We start from the raw sequence: 20,000 nt of genomic DNA on the forward strand, positions 1-20,000 counted from the left end.
TATATGTATGTATATATGTATGTATGTATTTACGTTCATATATTTGTATATGTAGCATTAGTCCGTTGTTAGAAACTAGTTGACAAGTTAAGCATTTATTGTATGTCCACTCATTACATTGACAAGTACCGGCTGGTTGCTTTTCTCATCTGACTGGATGTGTCATTAGGCTACTGGCAAGGAAGTTTAACTGTGAACTTTTCCATTACAAAATCTTCTTACAATCACACATCGTTCTTTTGCTTACGTGTTAAACTTGAAGCAATACAATAGTGGAAGATTTCGAAGATATTTTTTTCTTAAACTTAACAGAACAACACGGAATAACCTATGAAACATTGTATATATATATATATATATATATATATATATATATATATATATATATATATATATATATATATATACTTATACATGTATGTATATATATATATAGATATATTCATATATTTATGCATATATGTTACTCTGGCATTAATAGCAAGAATGTAAGCAAAGAACATTAATGGAAGCTGGAATAAAATATGAAATATATATATATAAAATGTATTTAAGCCGACTTTGTGATTTTATATGTTAGCTCACTGTATTTAAATTTGCCTGTGTAACTCTAAGGTATGAATAAAAACCAAATCAACAACACAACGACGACGATGAGATGATGATGATGATGATGATGATGATGATGATGATGATGATGTTGATGATATGAAAATAAAAATTAAGTGAGATTAATTCTCATCTCTTTAACATCATTAGGTTTCTAAAAGCAACAGGAGAATGTTATTGATCTATATGATGAAAAAACACTGAAATGATACATGCTCCTGTGTATATATACACACATACATACACACACACATATATGTGTGTGTATATATATATATATATATATGTGTGTGTGTATATATGTATATATGTATATATATGTGTGTGGTGTATATAGATATAGCTACATATATACACACATACATAAACACACACACAAACATATATATACATGTATTTGTATATATATATATATATATATACACACACATACATATCTATGTGTGTGTGTGCGTATGCATACGGATACGCACACATACAGATGCAAAAATCATAGAAATACATACACAATACATGTACCATCAAGTAAATATACTGCTAAAAGCTAAAATGTTAAAATATCACTGAATCTGAACGAAAATGTTTTTTTTTATTTTGGGGATTTAAAAAAATTCTAGTATGTTTAATTTGGAAACAGATAAATATTGATTCAATTTCTAGAAATGTAAAAATTTACAACATACATACATACATACATATATATATACTATATATATATATATATATATTATATATATATATATATATATATATATATATATATATGTATGTATGTATGTATGTTGTAAATTTTACATTTCTAGAAATTGAATCATATATCTGTTTCTCATTAAACATACTAGATTTTTTAAATCCCCAAAATATTTTCGTTCAGATTCATGATATTTTAACATTTTAGCTTTTAGCAGTATATTTACTTGATGGTATGTATTGTGATATGTATTGTATATATGTATATATATATATGTATATATGTATATATGCATATATATATATATATATGTTATGTATGTATATATTATATATATATATATATATATATATATATATATATATATATATATATATATATATATGTACATATATATTATAACATGTGTGTACATATGTGTGTATGTACATATACATACATATATATATATATATATAAGTGCGTGTGTGTTCCTTATTCTGCAAAGTATTTATAGTAAGCAAAAATTTAAATTGATATTTTTTTGCTGAAAAGTCAAAAGTTCCTAAACATGATGACATAAACATAAGAAATAATTCAATATTAGTCTACCAGTACAATGTAGTCACTTTTCTCTTTCTCTATCCCCGTTTTATATATATGAATATGGTGTATACACACACACACACACACACACACTCACACTCACACACACAAATGGTGAGTGCTTACTCGCCACAGAATATGTGCACCTTTTGTATATCATTCAACAGTTAACTGTATAAATTGTATTGGGCGCCCGTTTGAATTTTGAGTCCTTTGATCTTTGACTAATATACATATATATATATATATATAACCACCATCATCATCATCATCGTTTAACGTCCGCTTTCCACGCTGGCATGGGTTGGACGGTTTGACTAAGGACTGGAGAGCTAGAAGGCTGCACCAGGCTCCAATCTGATCTGGCAAAGTTTCTACAGCTGGATGCCCCTCCTAACGCCAACCACTCTGAGAGTGTACTAGGTGCTTTTACGTGCCACCGGCACAAGGGCCAGTCAGGCGGTTCTGGCAACGACCACGCTCAAAAGGTCTTTTTTACGTGCTACCTGCACAGGGGCCAGTCCGGCAGGACTGGCAACAACCAAGTTCGAATGTTGTTTTACCATGTGCCACTGGCACATTTCCCAGTTAGGTGACGCTGGCAACGATCACTCTCGAATGGTGCTTTTTACATGCCACCAGCACAAGAGCCAATAGCAGCCCTGGCAACAGTCACACTCAGATGGTGCCTTTAACGTTCCACTGGCACGAGTGCAAATCAGGTGGTACTGTCATTGGCATCATCAGCGATTTTGATTCTTGGTAGAGTTGTTGATCTAAATATTCCATTACAGAATTCGTGTAAACGGGAGCAAACTTCGTTCCCATTGCCATTCCTTTTATTTAGATGTAATTCTTTACACTAGAGAAGAAGGTGTTGTTTTCCAGAATAAGTCTGACTGTGTTTAATATAAATGGCACTGTGAATCTGTTGGGGATCACGTGTCTATATTTTTCTATCCAGTATTTAATTGCCTTTATTCCTAAATCATGGGGAATATTGGTGTAAAGGCTTACCTCATCAAAACTTAGTAGAAGTGAATTTGTTTCAGTTATTTTGGGAAGAAGGGACAGGATGTCAATGTCATCCCGGATGAAGCTGTCTATGTAGGTACACAGTGGCTTCAAAATAATGTCAATAAAATTACTTAGACGATGGGTAGGGCATGCTGGGCAAGCTATAATAGGTCTAAATTTTAAGCCAGTTTAATACATGAAAGTACTAAGTACAATCAGCATGGACATATAATATTCTATCATTTCATTATATTATATCATATTATATCATATTATATTATATTATATATTATATTATATATTATATTATATTATATTATTATAAGTTTGTAAATAAAACGGGAAAATCAAAGCTGGAATTTCTTTAAGTAATATATTCTTCTATACACAATCATACACACCTCTGTGTGTGTGAGTGTGTATATATAAATATATATATGTATATATATATATATATATATATATGCATATACATACGTGTGTGTGTGTTTGTGTGTATGCATGCATAAATACAAATACACACACAGATATATATGTATATATATATATATATATATATATATATAGAGAGAGAGAGAGAGAGAGAGAGAGAGAAAAAAGAGGTGGATATATAAATAGGCTGATAGGCAGACAGATAAATCAACGTGGTATAATCAAGACATTTACTTTCTTTCCTGTCATTTAAAAATGACATAGTCTTTGTTCAGTAAAGAGATGACTGTAACAGAAATATCCAGCCTCATAGACAAAAGGTACAAAGCTGAGAGTTTTATTATTGTTGAGTCTACATAAGGAGGAGACATTGCTTGAATGCTCAAGAGTCCTTACTGTCTTATTTAAGTATTTCTACACGACAGATACTAGGAATAGTGACAGCTTCTTTCAGTTTCTAGCCAGCAAATCCACTCAGAAGGAATGGGGTTTTAGCAGAAGACACTTGCCCAAAGCTGCCATGCCATTAAACTCAATCTGAAGCCATGGAGTTAGGGATCAAACATCATCCTTAACTACATAGTTATAGCTGCACCCATAAGTTAAAATAAAACTATACATATTTCGTTTTTGGATTTGGTTTGCAAGATTCTTTATATGAATTCGTGTGTTGAAACATATTCTGTTGTGTCTGGGGAGAGTCATTTTCTTTTTGTGCCTTATAATGTAACACACTCACTGGTAAAATTTCCACTTTTTTCTTATTTTCATTTTCCTTAAATTTTCGTTGCGTCTTGCAACATTTTCAATAGTCTTTAGGAAAATTAGAATAAGAAATAAGCGCAAATTTGCAAGATTCTTTATATGAGTTCGTGTCTGAAGCACATTCTGTTATGTCTGAGGAGAGTCATTTTCTTTTTGTGCCTTATAATGTAACACACTCACTGGTAAAATTTCCACTTAATTCTTATTTTTATTTTCCTTAAATTTTCGTTGCGTCTTGCAACCTTTTCAATAATCTTAAGAAAAATAGTCTTTAGGAAAATTAGAATAAGAAATAAGTGCAAATTTGCAAGATTCTTTATATGAGTTCGTGTGTTGAAGCATATTCTGTTGTGTCTGGGGAGAGTCATTTTCTTTTTGTGCCTTATAATGTAACACACTCACCGGTAAAATTTTCACTTATTTCTTATTTTTATTTTCCTTAAATTTTCGTTGCGTCTTGCAACCTTTTAATAGTCTTTAGAAAAATAGTCTTTAGGAAAATTAGAATAAGAAATAAGTGCAAATTTGCAAGATTCTTTATATGAGTTTGTGTGCTGAAGCATATTCTGTTATGTCTGAGGAGAGTCATTTTCTTTTTGTGCCTTATAATTTAACACACTCACTGGTAAAATTCCCACTTATTTCTTATTTTTATTTTCCTTAAATTTTTGTTGCGTCTTGCAACATTTTCAATAGTCTTTAGAAAAATAGTCTTTAGGAAAATTAGAATAAGAAATAAGTGCAAATTTGCAAGATTCTTTATATGAGTTCGTGTATTGAAGCATATTCTGTTATGTCTGAGGAGAGTCATTTTCTTTTTGTGCCTTATAATTTAACACACTTACTGGTAAAATTCCCACTTATTTCTTATTTTTATTTTCCTTAATTTTTGTTGCGTCTTGCAACATTTTCAATAGTCTTTAGAAAAATAGTCTTTAGGAAAATTAGAATAAGAAATAAGTGCAAATTTGCAAGATTCTTTATATGAGTTCGTGTATTGAAGCATATTCTGTTATGTCTGAGGAGAGTCATTTTCTTTTTGTGCCTTATAATTTAACACACTTACTGGTAAAATTCCCACTTATTTCTTATTTTTATTTTCCTTAAATTTTTGTTGCGTCTTGCAACCTTTTCAATAATCTTAAGAAAAATAGTCTTTAGGAAAATTAGAATAAGAAATAAGTGCAAATTTGCAAGATTCTTTATATGAGTTCGTGTGCTGAAGCATATTCTGTTATGTCTGAGGAGAGTCATTTTCTTTTTGTGCCTTATAATGTAACACACTCACAGGTAAAATTTCCACTTATTTCTTATTTTTATTTTCCTTAAATTTTTGTTGCGTCCTGCAACATTTTCAATAGTCTTTAAGAAAATAAAAATAAGAAATAAGTGGAAATTTTACTGGTGAGTGTCTTACATTATAAGGCACAAAAAAGAAAATGACTCTCCCCAGACACAACAGAACCAGACATATTAAAGCAAAATATTATATTAAAATGGTTGACTTTCACTGAATTTGATCTTAGGATAGAAAAGTGTGAAACCACATACAGCAATAACCATTTTATATCCAGCACTAATCTTTAAAGTCTTAACTCCACCATACTTGCTAGATGGTTCTAAGATAGGTACTGTATACATAACAATGTTGAGTTAATGCCATAGGTTCTTGGACGCTAATTGAATTCTTGAGTTTGTTCTGTCTTCACGCAATGCATGAATAATCCCAAAAAGCATTAATATAAGTGCGTGTATGTATGTGTGTGCTGGTGTGCACTTCTGTGTGCTTGCGTGTGTTTCTGTATGTATCTACATATCTACATGTATATGAATATGTATATATAAATGTACATATATATATATACATACATATATATATATATATATATATATATATATATATATAATATACATATATACATATATATATACATATATATATATACATATATATATACATATATATATATATATATTATATATATATATACATATATACATATATATATACATATATATATACATATATATATATATATATACATATATATATATATATATATATATATATATATATATATATATATATATAATATATATATATACATAGATAGTGTATATTTGTGTGAGTCGATACATCGACATGTATAAATATGTATATAGACATGTACATAGACACACACATATATTTACATGTATATTTCATATATATGCATATACATAAACAGGGACATGTGTGCATATGTGTGTGTATATGATGTATATGAGAGAGACAGCGAACAAGAGAGAAGAAGATATTAAGAGAGTAGTCAACAGAGAAACAATAGACATGTAATAAAAAGAAAAAAAGAACATGAAAAAAAAACAGGGTTTTTGTTTATTTGTTATTAAGGAAAGAATGAAATCGAAGGTTGTAATATTCTATGTTTTTCTCTTGTTTCTTTATATACACACATACATACGTGTATACATGCATACATACATGCATAAGTACATATATGTATGCATACATAATTACATATATACATATACACACACAAATACACACAGATAGATGAATATAAGTATATGTGTGTGTCTATGCCTATATATGTATATACACACACACATACAACATACAGACTTGTGTGCCATGTGTATGTGTGTGTGTGTGTGTGCACGCGTGTATATCTATACATTCTGTTGTTTACTAAAGAATCTTGATAATGCCATTAATTACAGTGAATAAAATGTCCAATTCTGATCAATTTTGATGACAAAGACTTCTTTCCTTCTGTGAATTCTGTGTGTTAATACATTCATATATGTATATATCTATATATGTATATGTGTGTATATATATATACATATATATATAGTTATATATATATATATATACACACATATATATATATATATTTATATATATCTATGTATGTGTCTATGTGTATATATGTATGTATATATATATACATATTTATATATATATATAACACAAATAATGATATATATTACTAATGGTTTTACACACACTCATATGAATATATATATACATATATACATATGTACATCCACATGTCTGTCTATCAATTGATCTATATATATAGATATGTGTGTGTGTGTGTATACCTGTTGTGTATATCTACATTGAACTGGACCACACCCTCACACACAAACCCCCCATTTGAATGTTTCTGAAATGTATGTACAATGGCATGGATAGTTATAAATACATACACACCGATGTATACAGTGATTTGCCAAGATAAGATACAGCAAGAAAGCAAACAAACATAGAATGGAAATTCATTGAATGTAACAATCACATGATTTGCCCAATCACCAGAGGCAGTTTATCAAATGATACATTAGAAATATTATGTTGGAATACTTGTAGAAATCTATTGGATTGTTCATTTAATATTTGTCACCTTCAAAGAACAGGGAAAATTCGTTTGATTATTGTCATATTTATATATTTCTCTATTTAACATTTACTTGTCAGCCTCTGTGATTATTAATGATAAATTACAGGATGATCTGTTGTGTATGAGAATGTAAAATTTATTTGTATGGTTGAACAGATACATTAAATTTGAGTGTTGGCATGAAATTTGTTAGTGAAGGTGGGCATTCATTAGAAGCATCTATACAGGTAAGCATAAATGCCTCTAAAGCAGTGTCATTAGAGTATCAGATATAATGTCTTGTAGTATTTGTTCTGATAGGAAAACACATGACTGTGTAGTAAGTCGTTTGTTTCCCAACCACGTGGTTCTAGATTCAGTCACATTGTGTAGCACCTTGGGTAAGTGTCTTTTACTATAGCCCAGGGCAGACCAAAGCCTTGTGAGTGGATTTGCTAGAGGAAAACTGAAAGAAGCCCATCATATATATCATCATTATCATCATTGTTTAACGTCCGCTTTCCATGCTAGCATAGCTTGGACGATTTGACTGAGGTCTGGCGAACAAGATGGCTGCACCAGACTCCAGTCTGATCTGGCAGAGTTTCTACAGCTGGATGCCCTTCTTAACGCCAACCATCCTGAGAGTGTAGTGGGTGCTTTTACATACCACCGGCACGAGGGCCAGTCAGGCAGTACTGGCAACGGCCACACTCAAATGGTGTTTTTTTATGTGCCACCTGCACAGGAGCCAGTCCAGCAGCACTGGCAATGACCTCGCTCGAATGTTTTTTCATGTGCCACCAGCACAAGTGCCAGTAAGGCGATGCAGATTTAATTATAAATAACAAGAGAAATATACTATGATAAAATTTATTTTACCTTGAGAAATTCTTATTTAGCAACAATTGTTTCATAGCTTAATAAACTTGTATAGATAATTTATTTTATTATATTTTATAATAAATAATACATTTTTTACATCACTACATTAATATATGAACTATCTTTAAATTAATGCTGATATCAAGCTAGCTCTTCAAGCTAAAAGAAGTCCATATTAAACATTAAAAATAACATCTCGTCATAATGTTTCAAGAATACAGACTTGGTCTTCTTAAAACGCTATGCCAAGAATACACCACTCTATTTAGACAACGTGTGTTCATAACACACATGAAACACATATTGCCTGAAACACATATTGCCTAAAAGGAGGAGGTATCCTTTGATGATGTAAAACAACAGTGATCAGGTATTTATGCAGAAATCTGCAAGAACATATTGTACGAAGAGATAGGTTATTGTTTCAATTCTCACTGTTCTGCATGGACCCTATTCAGGGAACAGATGAATAAAGAAACAGGTTGACAATTTTATTTATGTCTTTTACTTTTCTCTCACATGTAATTAAAAAGTGCAACTCTGAAATCGTCTGATGAGGCCCTTAACAACCCACATGTAATCTCAATGTCATAGTGCTAAGTAGTTTAGAGCCAAACCTCACTCCCACCTCAATCTCTCTCTCTCTCTCTCTCTCTCTCTCTCCTCTCTCTCTCTCTTCTCTCTCTCTCTCATTATCTTGGACATGATACAAGTTTACCATTGATATTCTCAGAAGATCCTAATTTCTCGTTAAATTAACAAATAATAGAATTACAATCCAACCAAACATGAGGCAAAATTGGTAGATTGAAATTCAAAACTTATGCGAGCATCACACTACACAATTAATCACATAATCATTTTAACTTTGTAATTTAAATGAAGATATTGAGCATTGCATTTGAAGTGGAGGAAGAGAATTAAGAGAGTGCTGCTCTGTGTCAAGTTGAGTGATGACATCTGGATAGTGTTGCAAATCAAAAGTAAATGCATCAACTTTATTGGAGATATATCACAAGTTGTGAATTAAAGTGAGAAAATATATATTACATGTCAATATAAAAGTTACATGAAGATATAGTAGGGATATCAAATGGTTTGGTATATATTATTCCATCACTGAAGCAACATAGATGGCTGGTGGTGGGTTTGAATAAAGGGGGTGTTAGTGGGTGGACTGGTGATTTGTTGCTACTGGAAAGCAAGCTGGGGCTTAATCAATCCTGATTGGATCAACCGGGTAGAAGGGAGGGTCTGATGCTGGAAAGATCTGAAAAGATCCCAGAAACATCACTATATATTGCATCTCAGAACATCTCCGAGATGTGTCTTGGAATAATTTATATATATATATATATATATATATATATATATATATATATAAATTAGAAAAAACACCTTTTATCAATTCAACAATGAAAAAGTTAAATTATAAATTTTCTAATTTACATATATATATTATATTTTGTGAAATTTGATTAAGTATTTCTAAATATTTTTCCCTGTAAGTTTGCAATAATATTCCATAATATTATTATTATATATATATATATATATATATATATAGACTGGTGTCTGGTGCAGCCTCCTGGCTTCCCAGACCCCAGTCGAACCATCCAACCCATGATAGTGTGGAAAACGGATGTTAAACAATGATGATGATGATATATATATATACAAATTGATAGACAGGCAGATGGGCAACAGACGGACAGGCAGGCAGGCAGGCTGACAGACAGACTGCAAGTAAGTAAAGCAATGATATGAAGAAACCTGTACATTAACTGTTGCTTCAGTACTGATAGCAAGTAGCTCAGTGTGTCATGTTTAGACATAATAGCAATACAAAGTTGCGTGTATGTTATGTTTAAGTAAAATCAAGATTTCATTCTGGGAGTCTACCATAATGAGGAATGATTGGAAGGTTTTAGAGTGGAGTCAGAATGTGAGTGTGTGAGTGTGTGAGTGTGTGGAATGAAATTCTGAGTTAATTCAACACATTAAAGTCATCTGATCAATTGTAAGATCTAAAACAATTTGCATGTTTATGCCTTCTCCACTAATGCCCTTCCAGTTATTATTTTACAGTTGATAGAGTTGATATGGTTTGATAAAAGGGAGTTAGATATGATTAGTGGGACTTAGTTGTGGCATTTATACAGGTAGTTAGTATAGAGTATTTAAGTTGTTGCATCAATAGAAAGAATGTAGGCGCACTAGAGACATGTGATGAATAATAGGTTACATGTGAGTGGTAATAGCGATAACTAGTACCTAATAGCTTACGTATAGGTACTGTAGTGATACAAATATAAGATACTTTAATATACAGGTACTGTAGTAGTAGCAGTCTTTGTATTTTACGTATAGGTATAATATTGAACTTAGCCTTTTGACATGACACATGAAGCTGCAGTCAATAGTACCATAAATGTGTTATATGTGGTACCCCTATGATTTTGTCACAGGATGGTACAGTAGATATGTGCCTTGTAAGCAAGATGTGAATATATCAGTGATGCGTTGTACCTGCTATGTAACATAGGGATCTTGTATCTGCTATATAACATATGAGATCAGTACTAATCCTCTCTCTATATATATATATATGTGTGTGTGTGTGTGTGTGTATGGAGGTGCAATAGCCCAGTGGTTAGGGCAGCAGACTTGCAGTCGGAGGATCGCGGTTTCGATACCCAGACTGGGCATTGCGTGTGTTTATTGAGCAAAAACACCTAAAAAGCTCCACGAGGCTCCGGCAGGGGTTGGTGATCCCTGCTGTACTCTTTCACCACTCTTTCTCCCACTTTCTTCTGTTGGCCTGCTCACTTAGCCAGTGGGGTGGCGTCATTCGAAGGCTAAAACAATGCGAACGCATTGTGACCAGCGATGTGTAGCAACATCTGATGGTCTGGTCGGTCATGTGATCATGTGATATATATATATATATATATACACACATACACATATATATTGTTCAGCATAGATAGAGCTATTTTATTTCTATAATCCTCCATTTTTAGTTTTACAAATAACTGAACAGATTAAAATATTAATGAAATATAAAACAACATTGGTTTGTCACTCTCTCCAGCTGTTGTTGATTTTAATATTTTAAATTTTATATTCGCTATTTAATAAACAAATAGATAATACTAAAACAAAGAGTCTGAGTAACTTTTCAGATTTACTCTTAAAAGTATTCCTGTCTTGGCAGTCAAATTCTATATGAAGATTAGTAATATACTTATCTCATAGGTTAAAAGGTAAATTGAGAATGATGGTATCTTTAATATATTTCTTGCAAACAAACACTCTAATATCCTTCCTGATCTGGAATCAGAAACAATCAAGTCCTGATATAAATTTCTAAATCTTACATAATCCAGCTCTTAACAAATAATTCTCATTGCTACTAACTACTATTTAGTCTTCAGATGAATATGGGATACATTATGCATTAGATGTAAAGAGAGTGGTGGTGATACTGCTGGAACCACTACTGATAAATAGTCAATGGCGTTAAGAGAAGAAAGAACTGCATCAGACACAAATTGGTGTTAATTTCTATTAATATTAGAATTGATCAGCGAACATTTTATGGTTACATTGATGTGAGAAATGACCAAAAGTATAACAGATTAAATTTGGTATCAGAAAAAGCTGAAAGCAAAATGTGAAAGAAATCAAAGAAATTTTGGACTTACAGTTTTGGTTCCCAAATTTTTAACAGTGCACTTCAAAACAGCCAACTCTCCCCTAGTTACTGAAACATTAGTTGGGGTTGACATCAACTCTGGTCCTTGTTTCCCATGTCGTTGATGTTTACCTGAAAAGAGGGATAAAATAAAGTGTGATAGGTATAATCCATTTGGCGATTACTGTAGAGAAGCTGAATCTAGAGTAATTTCACATCATTTGCATTATTAATGATTCTGTTATGTTACAACTTTCATTTACACTTGTCTTAAAGGCAACTCAGCTAATTTACAATTGATGAATTGGGATGATTAAGAATATTCAAGAACATAAGATATTTTGATGTTAGGTGAACATGCAAGGGAATTGAGGAAGAACTCAGTGTTGAAAGCTTCTGTTAACATGTACTTAAAAGATACTTGTATTTGCATGGACCATAGCTGGGAATGGTTGAATGACAGTGGAGGTTATCCATGATAGAAGAAAACCAAATATGTTATGGGAAAGAAATGTTGAGATATCTCAGATGCTAGCTGGTATTTACAGATAAGTAACACAGAACTAAAAGGTTGTAGCAGTTTGACATATTGCTAGCTTGCCCAACCTTTGTCAACATGAAAACTTGCATGCTAAAACAGTTATATAATGCTGACAAACTACTTTATATCTGTAAAACCAATAATTGTTTTATCAATGATATATTGCGATATACCTTATAAATATATGTATGTAAGTATGTATGTACATATGTATGTAGGTATGTATTTATTTATGTGTGTGTATGACACACATTCATATTAATATATTAAATATATATATAAACACATATTTATCAATGTAAATATGAAATTTTATAATGGATAAATGATAGATGGTAAAGTTCTCTGACTCTGCTGTTGTGGAAGATATCTCTTGTAGAAGACCAAGGAAATTATATGAAGAGGTGCTAAGAGAAAATATTGAGTAAGAGATACTAGCTGTCCATTACAGAAATAATACAGATACTGGATTATGTGGTGTATAAATATTTCATAAGGCTAATTTACCCAAAACACCAACATGGAATTATGGATGTTATAACAGCAATGAAGATAAATTCTTTTCTAATATATCTGTAAAGTAAATAATTATTTTATTGGATTATTTTATTAATGTACATACCCCTATTCAATAAAATATAATAATATTATTGTAGTTAATATGAACTTATGACTGGTGAGTTCCACCTCCAGTATTTTATACATTTTAGCTATTCTACTAAATGAAGAATATTTGTTTTGATAAGTTAAAATTTCAAAACTGTCAGTATTAAAATGGTTTCATTTTGTTATTAGCATACATCGTGGTCATAGAAATTTCTATAATGGTTCTCAGAAGGTATAAACAAGATCAAAACAAAATATAAAAACATTTTATGGCTAGTCTGGTATTCTATCAGAGACATGGAAATAGTAATTACAGCAGTGACATGTTTAGTAATAAGAGCAGCTGCACAGGTGAAATATGATGGTAAGGCAAACAGTTCTTACGACAGCAGTAAAATAAATATGAAAAAAAAAAGCATAGTGAAAGTGAAAGAGAGAGAGGAGGAGGGGCAGTTCTGTACAGTATTTGTTGTAGAAAGGTATTTTGATTCAACAACCTGCTTTGATTTTAGAATTAATAATGAATGAATCTAGTTCAGATATGATATGCTTTGCTGTGAATGATTTATTTGGGTGTATAGAGGATATAAAACAAAGAACAATATATTATGGCAAAGAGAAAATTTTGTACATCATCTGAAGTGTAAAAGGTAACTTATACATGAAGAAAAAGACAATCCATCAGAAAAATGTTGTCTAACAGAATTATCTGCTATACAGACATCAAGAATTCTGTGCACAGAAGCATTTGAAAAAATTTCATATTTTCTGTTATTGTTTCAAAGATAATAAAAACTAGAAGAAAATTGTTCTTCTTATTGTTGATTTTTAAAGCTCTTTGCTTGCCCAAACCATAATATTTTGGTTAAATTTTCTTGTAGTATGTACTTGAATATTACTTTAAAGTGGAGAATGGGCAGTAACAGAGTGTGGCACAAAATGTATTGCAGTGATTGTTCTGGTTCTTTACATTCTGAGTTCTAATCCCACTGTGATCAACATCCCCTTTTATCCTTCCAAGGTCAATAAAATAAATTACCAGTTAAATTTTGAGGGTTCAATACTCTCAAATGTTTTGCCCTCCAAAATCTGAGACCTTGTAACTGTGTAAGAAAGTAATATTTACTTGCGTCCCCATTTATTCTGAATTCAAATTCTGCTTGCATTTGACAACTATCATCCCTTCTTGGAATCGATAAAAGAAGAACCACCAGTAATGTATGTAAATTATTAAAGTCTTTCCACACTTACACATAAAAATGTGTGGTTTTTGTAAAAATGCTAAAAAAATCAATACTGGCTTCATACAAGGTTGGTAAATCATCAGAACCAGTTGAGTGCCAGACTACACATGGGTAAATCTGTTAACTCACCATTTTTATTTATTGGAATGCTTCATTTTATTGCACTTGGAAGGATAAAAGGTAAAGTTGTTGTTGATCAGATTTGATCTCAGAATCAAGAGGTTTGAAATTAAATACAGTAAGGCAGGGATGGCAATCATCTTGCCAGCAGTTACAATTTTACCAGATTTCAAATTTAAAAGGGCAGACTAGAAAAGTTGGTAAAAACCCAAGTAATAAATAAATAAATGGTTTAAAAGTTAAGGCTAAAACAGTAAGTTAAAATATATGAATTAGCAAAATCAAGGGTTCATTATTTGTCTCAGTACAGATGTGCCCCACATAAACTTTTATGTATTTACCATTTGCCCCTGATAGTAAAAAAATCCTGACCTCCTGCTATAAAGCATCTAATCTAACATTTGTCTATGTGTCTATCTTAACAACTTATAGCTTTCATATTTATGAATTATTAACATGCAACCATTCAGATTTTTCACAAACAACTGTCAGCATGGTTAAATGTGAAAGTGTGACGAATACCAAATGAGGTGTTAATACCTACACTAGATAAATATTTTAAACAGAAGACTAGACACCAAAAATAACTGGAACATATGCTGTTGCAATAAGATAAAAAAAAAGAGAGAAAGAGAAAAAGAAGATACACATTTTTCTTTAAATGTACATTAGATGTAAATAAATATTTAGAAAAATATAATTTAATTCCAACATATCGAAAAATTCTTCAGGCTGGTTCAGCAAAATTTATTTGCTTGGGCATAAACAGATGTCAAAATAAAATATTTTGTGTGGGGGAAAAAATATAAAAAAGACAAAAATATTATTTAGCTGTCTTTAACAGTTCAGCAGAGTAAAAAAAATTGTTTATGTGTGTGTGTGTTTGTGTGTGTTATTAGATATCTTGGATTTCCAAAATTATTGACGCCAGCTAACATGTCTAGATATAAAATGATGTTAGAAGAAGCCATGTTTTAGCATGTTTTATAGTTTATTCTTCTTTTGGTAGATGATTGATCTTCTTACATGCAATTGGCTCTGCCAGTGATGCCTACATCTTGCAAGTGTCCAATGAGCGCAGTGAGTCAAAAGTTAAAACCAAAGTTAGAAATAAACTAACCTAATACAACCCAATTTATGAGAACAATCTCCTGCACTACTTGCATCTTGAGAGATCTTTCCATTAGTACAATCACTGATGTACATGATTTTAATGCTGAGATGTACAATGATCATTTCTTTGTGTCTGTTACTTTTTGTCTCTTTGAAGAGTATTAACAATGAAAGTTAAGAAAAATCTCAATGCAATTTCAATGCAATACAAATCTCAAAATGCAACTTTTTTAATGTTAATTTTATATGCATGAAGCAATGGAACTTGTATTGATATTTAAACAAAGCACATTTAATGCAAACTAAATGAAAGGCTTTTTATTTTCCTTTTCTTTCCTTTTTTTTTTTTGATTATTCTCTCCCATCTTTTGAAAAACTTCAAAGAAATCTAGGTATGATTAATTAACAAAAACATGATTTTACTCACTATATTTTGTTTTCTATCATATATTAATTTTTTTTGCTTTCACAGATTTTTCTAGTGTTAAATTAGATCAAAATTTCGTAATCATATTTAGACAAAAAAAATAAATAAATAAATAAAGGAAAAAAAAAAGAAAGAACAAAATGTTTCAAATAAATGTGCTGAAGGTGGCAGAAACTGCAAAGCAATGAACACCATTTTCAACAGTTTTCCATTTTGTACTAGATTTTGAAATGAAATCCCACAGGGGTCAATGGTCTCTACTATCAGATTAGGTGGGAGATAAAACAATGCAACATCTAGTTACTGGGTGGGGGTGGGGGTTCTTGATTCAACTGAGCATATCATGCAACCTTGTGTTTTTTAAGAAATTATTCCATTTTAAACATTTGGAAATATACTTAGAAATTATCTCCTTAAATGTATATATATGTATATATCATCATCATCATCATCATCATCATCATCATCATCATCGCTTAACGTCTGCTTTCCATGCTAGCATGGGCTGGACGGTTCGACTGGGGTCTGGGAAGCCAGGAGGATGCACCAGGCCCAGACTGATCTGGCAGTGTTTCTACAGCTAGATGCCCTTCCTAACCCCCATATATATATATATATATCGTCATCATCATCATCATCATCATCATACTCATCATCATCATCATCATTTAACATATATATACACATATTAATGTGTGTGTGTGCATACGTATTTATCTATGTAGATGTATGTATGCATGTGTGCAAATATATATATTTATGTTGGTGTGTGTGTGTGTAAGGTTGAATGGATGTTTGTATCTATGCTTGAGTGTGTGTGTGTATGCTAGCACTGTTTCTGGATTGATGAACATATCTCAGAGTAGTGATTTCTCCTGTCACTTCTTCCCCTGCTGCACATCTTTCTCATCACTATCAATTAGGCCTCTGATGAGCAGAGACGTGAGGTCATTTAGTCTTGCCCAAGACATGACACGCTTTAGTGCTGGTCTCATAGGAAAAGCACCCAGTACATCTGGCAAAGTAGCTTGTATAAGGAAGGGAGTCCAACTGTAGAAACCAGGTGAAAATGAAACATAAGTGAGATGAGGTCCTAACTCATTCAGGTGAGCAGTACTCCTTGAATACATGTTGATTCTCACCCATGGTGCATGGTGACCCAACCAGCCCATGGCAGTATGGAAAATGGATATAAACAATGACGATAATACTGGAGGTAATTATGATTATGATGGTGGTGGTGGTATACACACATGTACCAAAGGTGGCGAGCTGGCAGAAACGTTAACACGCCGGGCGAAATGCGTAGCCGTATTTCGTCTGCCGTTACGTTCTGAGTTCAAATTCTGCCAAGGTTGACTTTGCCTTTCATCCTTTTGGGGTTGATTAATCGACTTAATCCGTTTGTCTGTCCTTGTTTGTCCTTTCTGTGTTTATCCCCTTGTGGGTAGTAAAGAAATAGGTATACACACATATACCATAAGCTTTCATAGTTTCTGCCCACCAAATTTACTCACAAGGCATTGGTTGGGCTAAGGTATAGTACAAAATATCTACCCAAGTTGCTACACTGTAGATTCAAGCTGAAAGCCACAGCAGTACAAAGCAAATTACTCAACCATACAGCCAAGCTTTATGTAATTTTCAACTGGGCAAGAACATTGCACTTTATGTAAATAACTTGCCTTATCAAGGTCTAGTTGATCTCTACCAACAGCTAGAATATGGTTAAATTAAATGGAGGGATGTATCAGCACACCTACAGTATTTTGTGCTTTAAGATTCCTCTGCCAGTAGTCTGAGTTTTTTTTCTTCTTATTCTACACAATGTTGGGAGGCCTTTTCGGAGTTACTTAATCTACTAATAATCTCAGTCAAATGAACTTTCAAATCAAAATTTATCATCTTAGATAAGATTGCCATGGACGAAATACTTTTGATTATAATTTTGCTGAATCAAGTTTGATCTAAGCTAAATGACAGCACAATGGATGAACAGAAAAGGCACAATAAATGCGGCTCCAGTTTTATAAGAGACTGGAGTGGACAAGGCCTCTAAAGCAATTTACTCTTCAGTAAAGTAGTTGTCAGATATATTGCTGTAAATCACTCCCATCAAATTGCGAAGTGATCTTTCCACTTCACAGCCTGATCGCTTGTAAACTTCCAACTTATTAAACTAAATTTCTGTTTCCAAACAGCCTCATGAAAATATTTGTGTTGCAAGTTAATAAAAAGGCTGCCTCAAGCCTTTTGGTTCATAAGATCAAATCTTAATCAAGTTTTCAGAGTAGTTTGGCTTAATGTACCACATTTCCTGCTAAATAGGTCACCAGTTTGTCAACAGGTTAGTCCCCAGCTACTAGTGGTACTCATTTTTAGTTGAATGTATGGGACAATGTTAAATGAAAGGCCTTGTTTTAGGACACGTATTGCCTAGTTTGAGAATGAACCAAGACCTAATGATTGGGAGCCCAGACATCCTAACTACTGAGACAGGTGCTTTCATAAGCTAAAAAAAAAATACAGTCAATTTTACATAACTTACTGCTTAAAACAGTGAGCTTTATCCCACAAAATAGCTATTGATAACTAGCTAGCAAGAACTCACAACCTCGTGATTGTGAGCACAACGCCCCAACCAGTAAGCCATACACCTTTACATACAGACAAAACCTTCACCAGTTACATAATGCACTTCATACTTATACCACTGAGATGTACCTTGCAAATGTAGCTATTTATAGACAGCTTGCAAGAAGCAATCAGTGTTAAGCTCCTTGAATAAGAATACCATACAGTACTAGTTATGTGATAGTAACTATAGTAACTACGTGGAATAATTGACCAAAAGTCTGAGATCCTATTGATTTAGTGATCAAGAGCAATGATAAACTCACACATAACCTTACTCTCAAAGGTTCAAAACTTAAGTTTAAATTCTAACAGAGCAATAGTCATCCTTAATTTGATTGGTAATGTTGTTTATTCCTGATGATTTCTCCAGGGAACAACAATAAATAACATTATATTTTTACATTATCTAACATTTCCCAAAATGGTTTTTGTGCAAATATACAAGAACTTAGACTAAGAAAGCTGAATTATACTTGCCATCTACTTCAGCTTAACTAAAACTTCAGATAAATGTGGCCAACACACACACACACAGAGTTTCAATCTCTTCTCTCACATACACTAACTCTTCCATATTCACACATTCATACATATACACAATGGTGCAGAAATAAGTTTGACTTGACACTATAAGTGGAAATGCTGGTCAGAGAAATGAGAAAAAAAAAGCATTTTACTTTCTTAAAAATTAAAATTCATTCCGTCTTGTTGCAAGATAAGAAATAAAAGATAAAAGATAGAAAATGGCTAAAAAAGTTAAAAGAATAAACAATAAATTTTTTTAAAAACACACACACACACACACACACACAAAATTGCAAAACTAAAAATGATTAACAATGAAGAAAGCATTGAAAGAAGAATGAAAAATCTAAAAATTCTAAGACGTGGCTGACATTAGTTTGGTGATGAACAGAAAGCTATATATCACAAGCCAGAAGATTGTTTTAATAGGTGGCAGTTCTCTAGCTCTGAATTTCTATAATATATTGATTTCAAACTAGTGAACTATTAAAGCAGCAACCTAGCTATCCGCAAGAAAAGATGAATGTTCAAATAGTTTTGTTTTAAATATTTCAGAATGTTCTACAAGTGTGTCATTCATTGTTTGGCTTAACATTGAGACTTTACATTGTGTTATATTTCTTTGAGTATGTCTGTTTGTTCTTATATATCGATAGAGTTGTTGGTGATTCATATATGGTTTAGCACAAGAATTGCATCCTCTCCATCGGTTATACACAT

General features: G+C 32.0%; 1 protein-coding gene across 3 annotated transcripts in view; it reads right to left on the minus strand.

Moving 5' to 3' along the window:
* Positions 1-20,000, minus strand: part of LOC115218045 (Down syndrome cell adhesion molecule) — a 665,166-nt gene that overhangs the window by 275,709 nt on the left and 369,457 nt on the right. For all 3 annotated transcript variants that reach the window (XM_036507874.1, XM_036507876.1, XM_036507877.1), the window contains one exon: positions 12,078-12,199. In XM_036507874.1, coding sequence (XP_036363767.1) covers positions 12,078-12,199 — 122 coding nt within the window. The remainder of the gene's footprint in view (positions 1-12,077; positions 12,200-20,000) is intronic.

This window comes from Octopus sinensis, linkage group LG12, assembly GCF_006345805.1.
Source record: "Octopus sinensis linkage group LG12, ASM634580v1, whole genome shotgun sequence".
Classification (NCBI taxonomy): domain Eukaryota; kingdom Metazoa; phylum Mollusca; class Cephalopoda; order Octopoda; family Octopodidae; genus Octopus; species Octopus sinensis.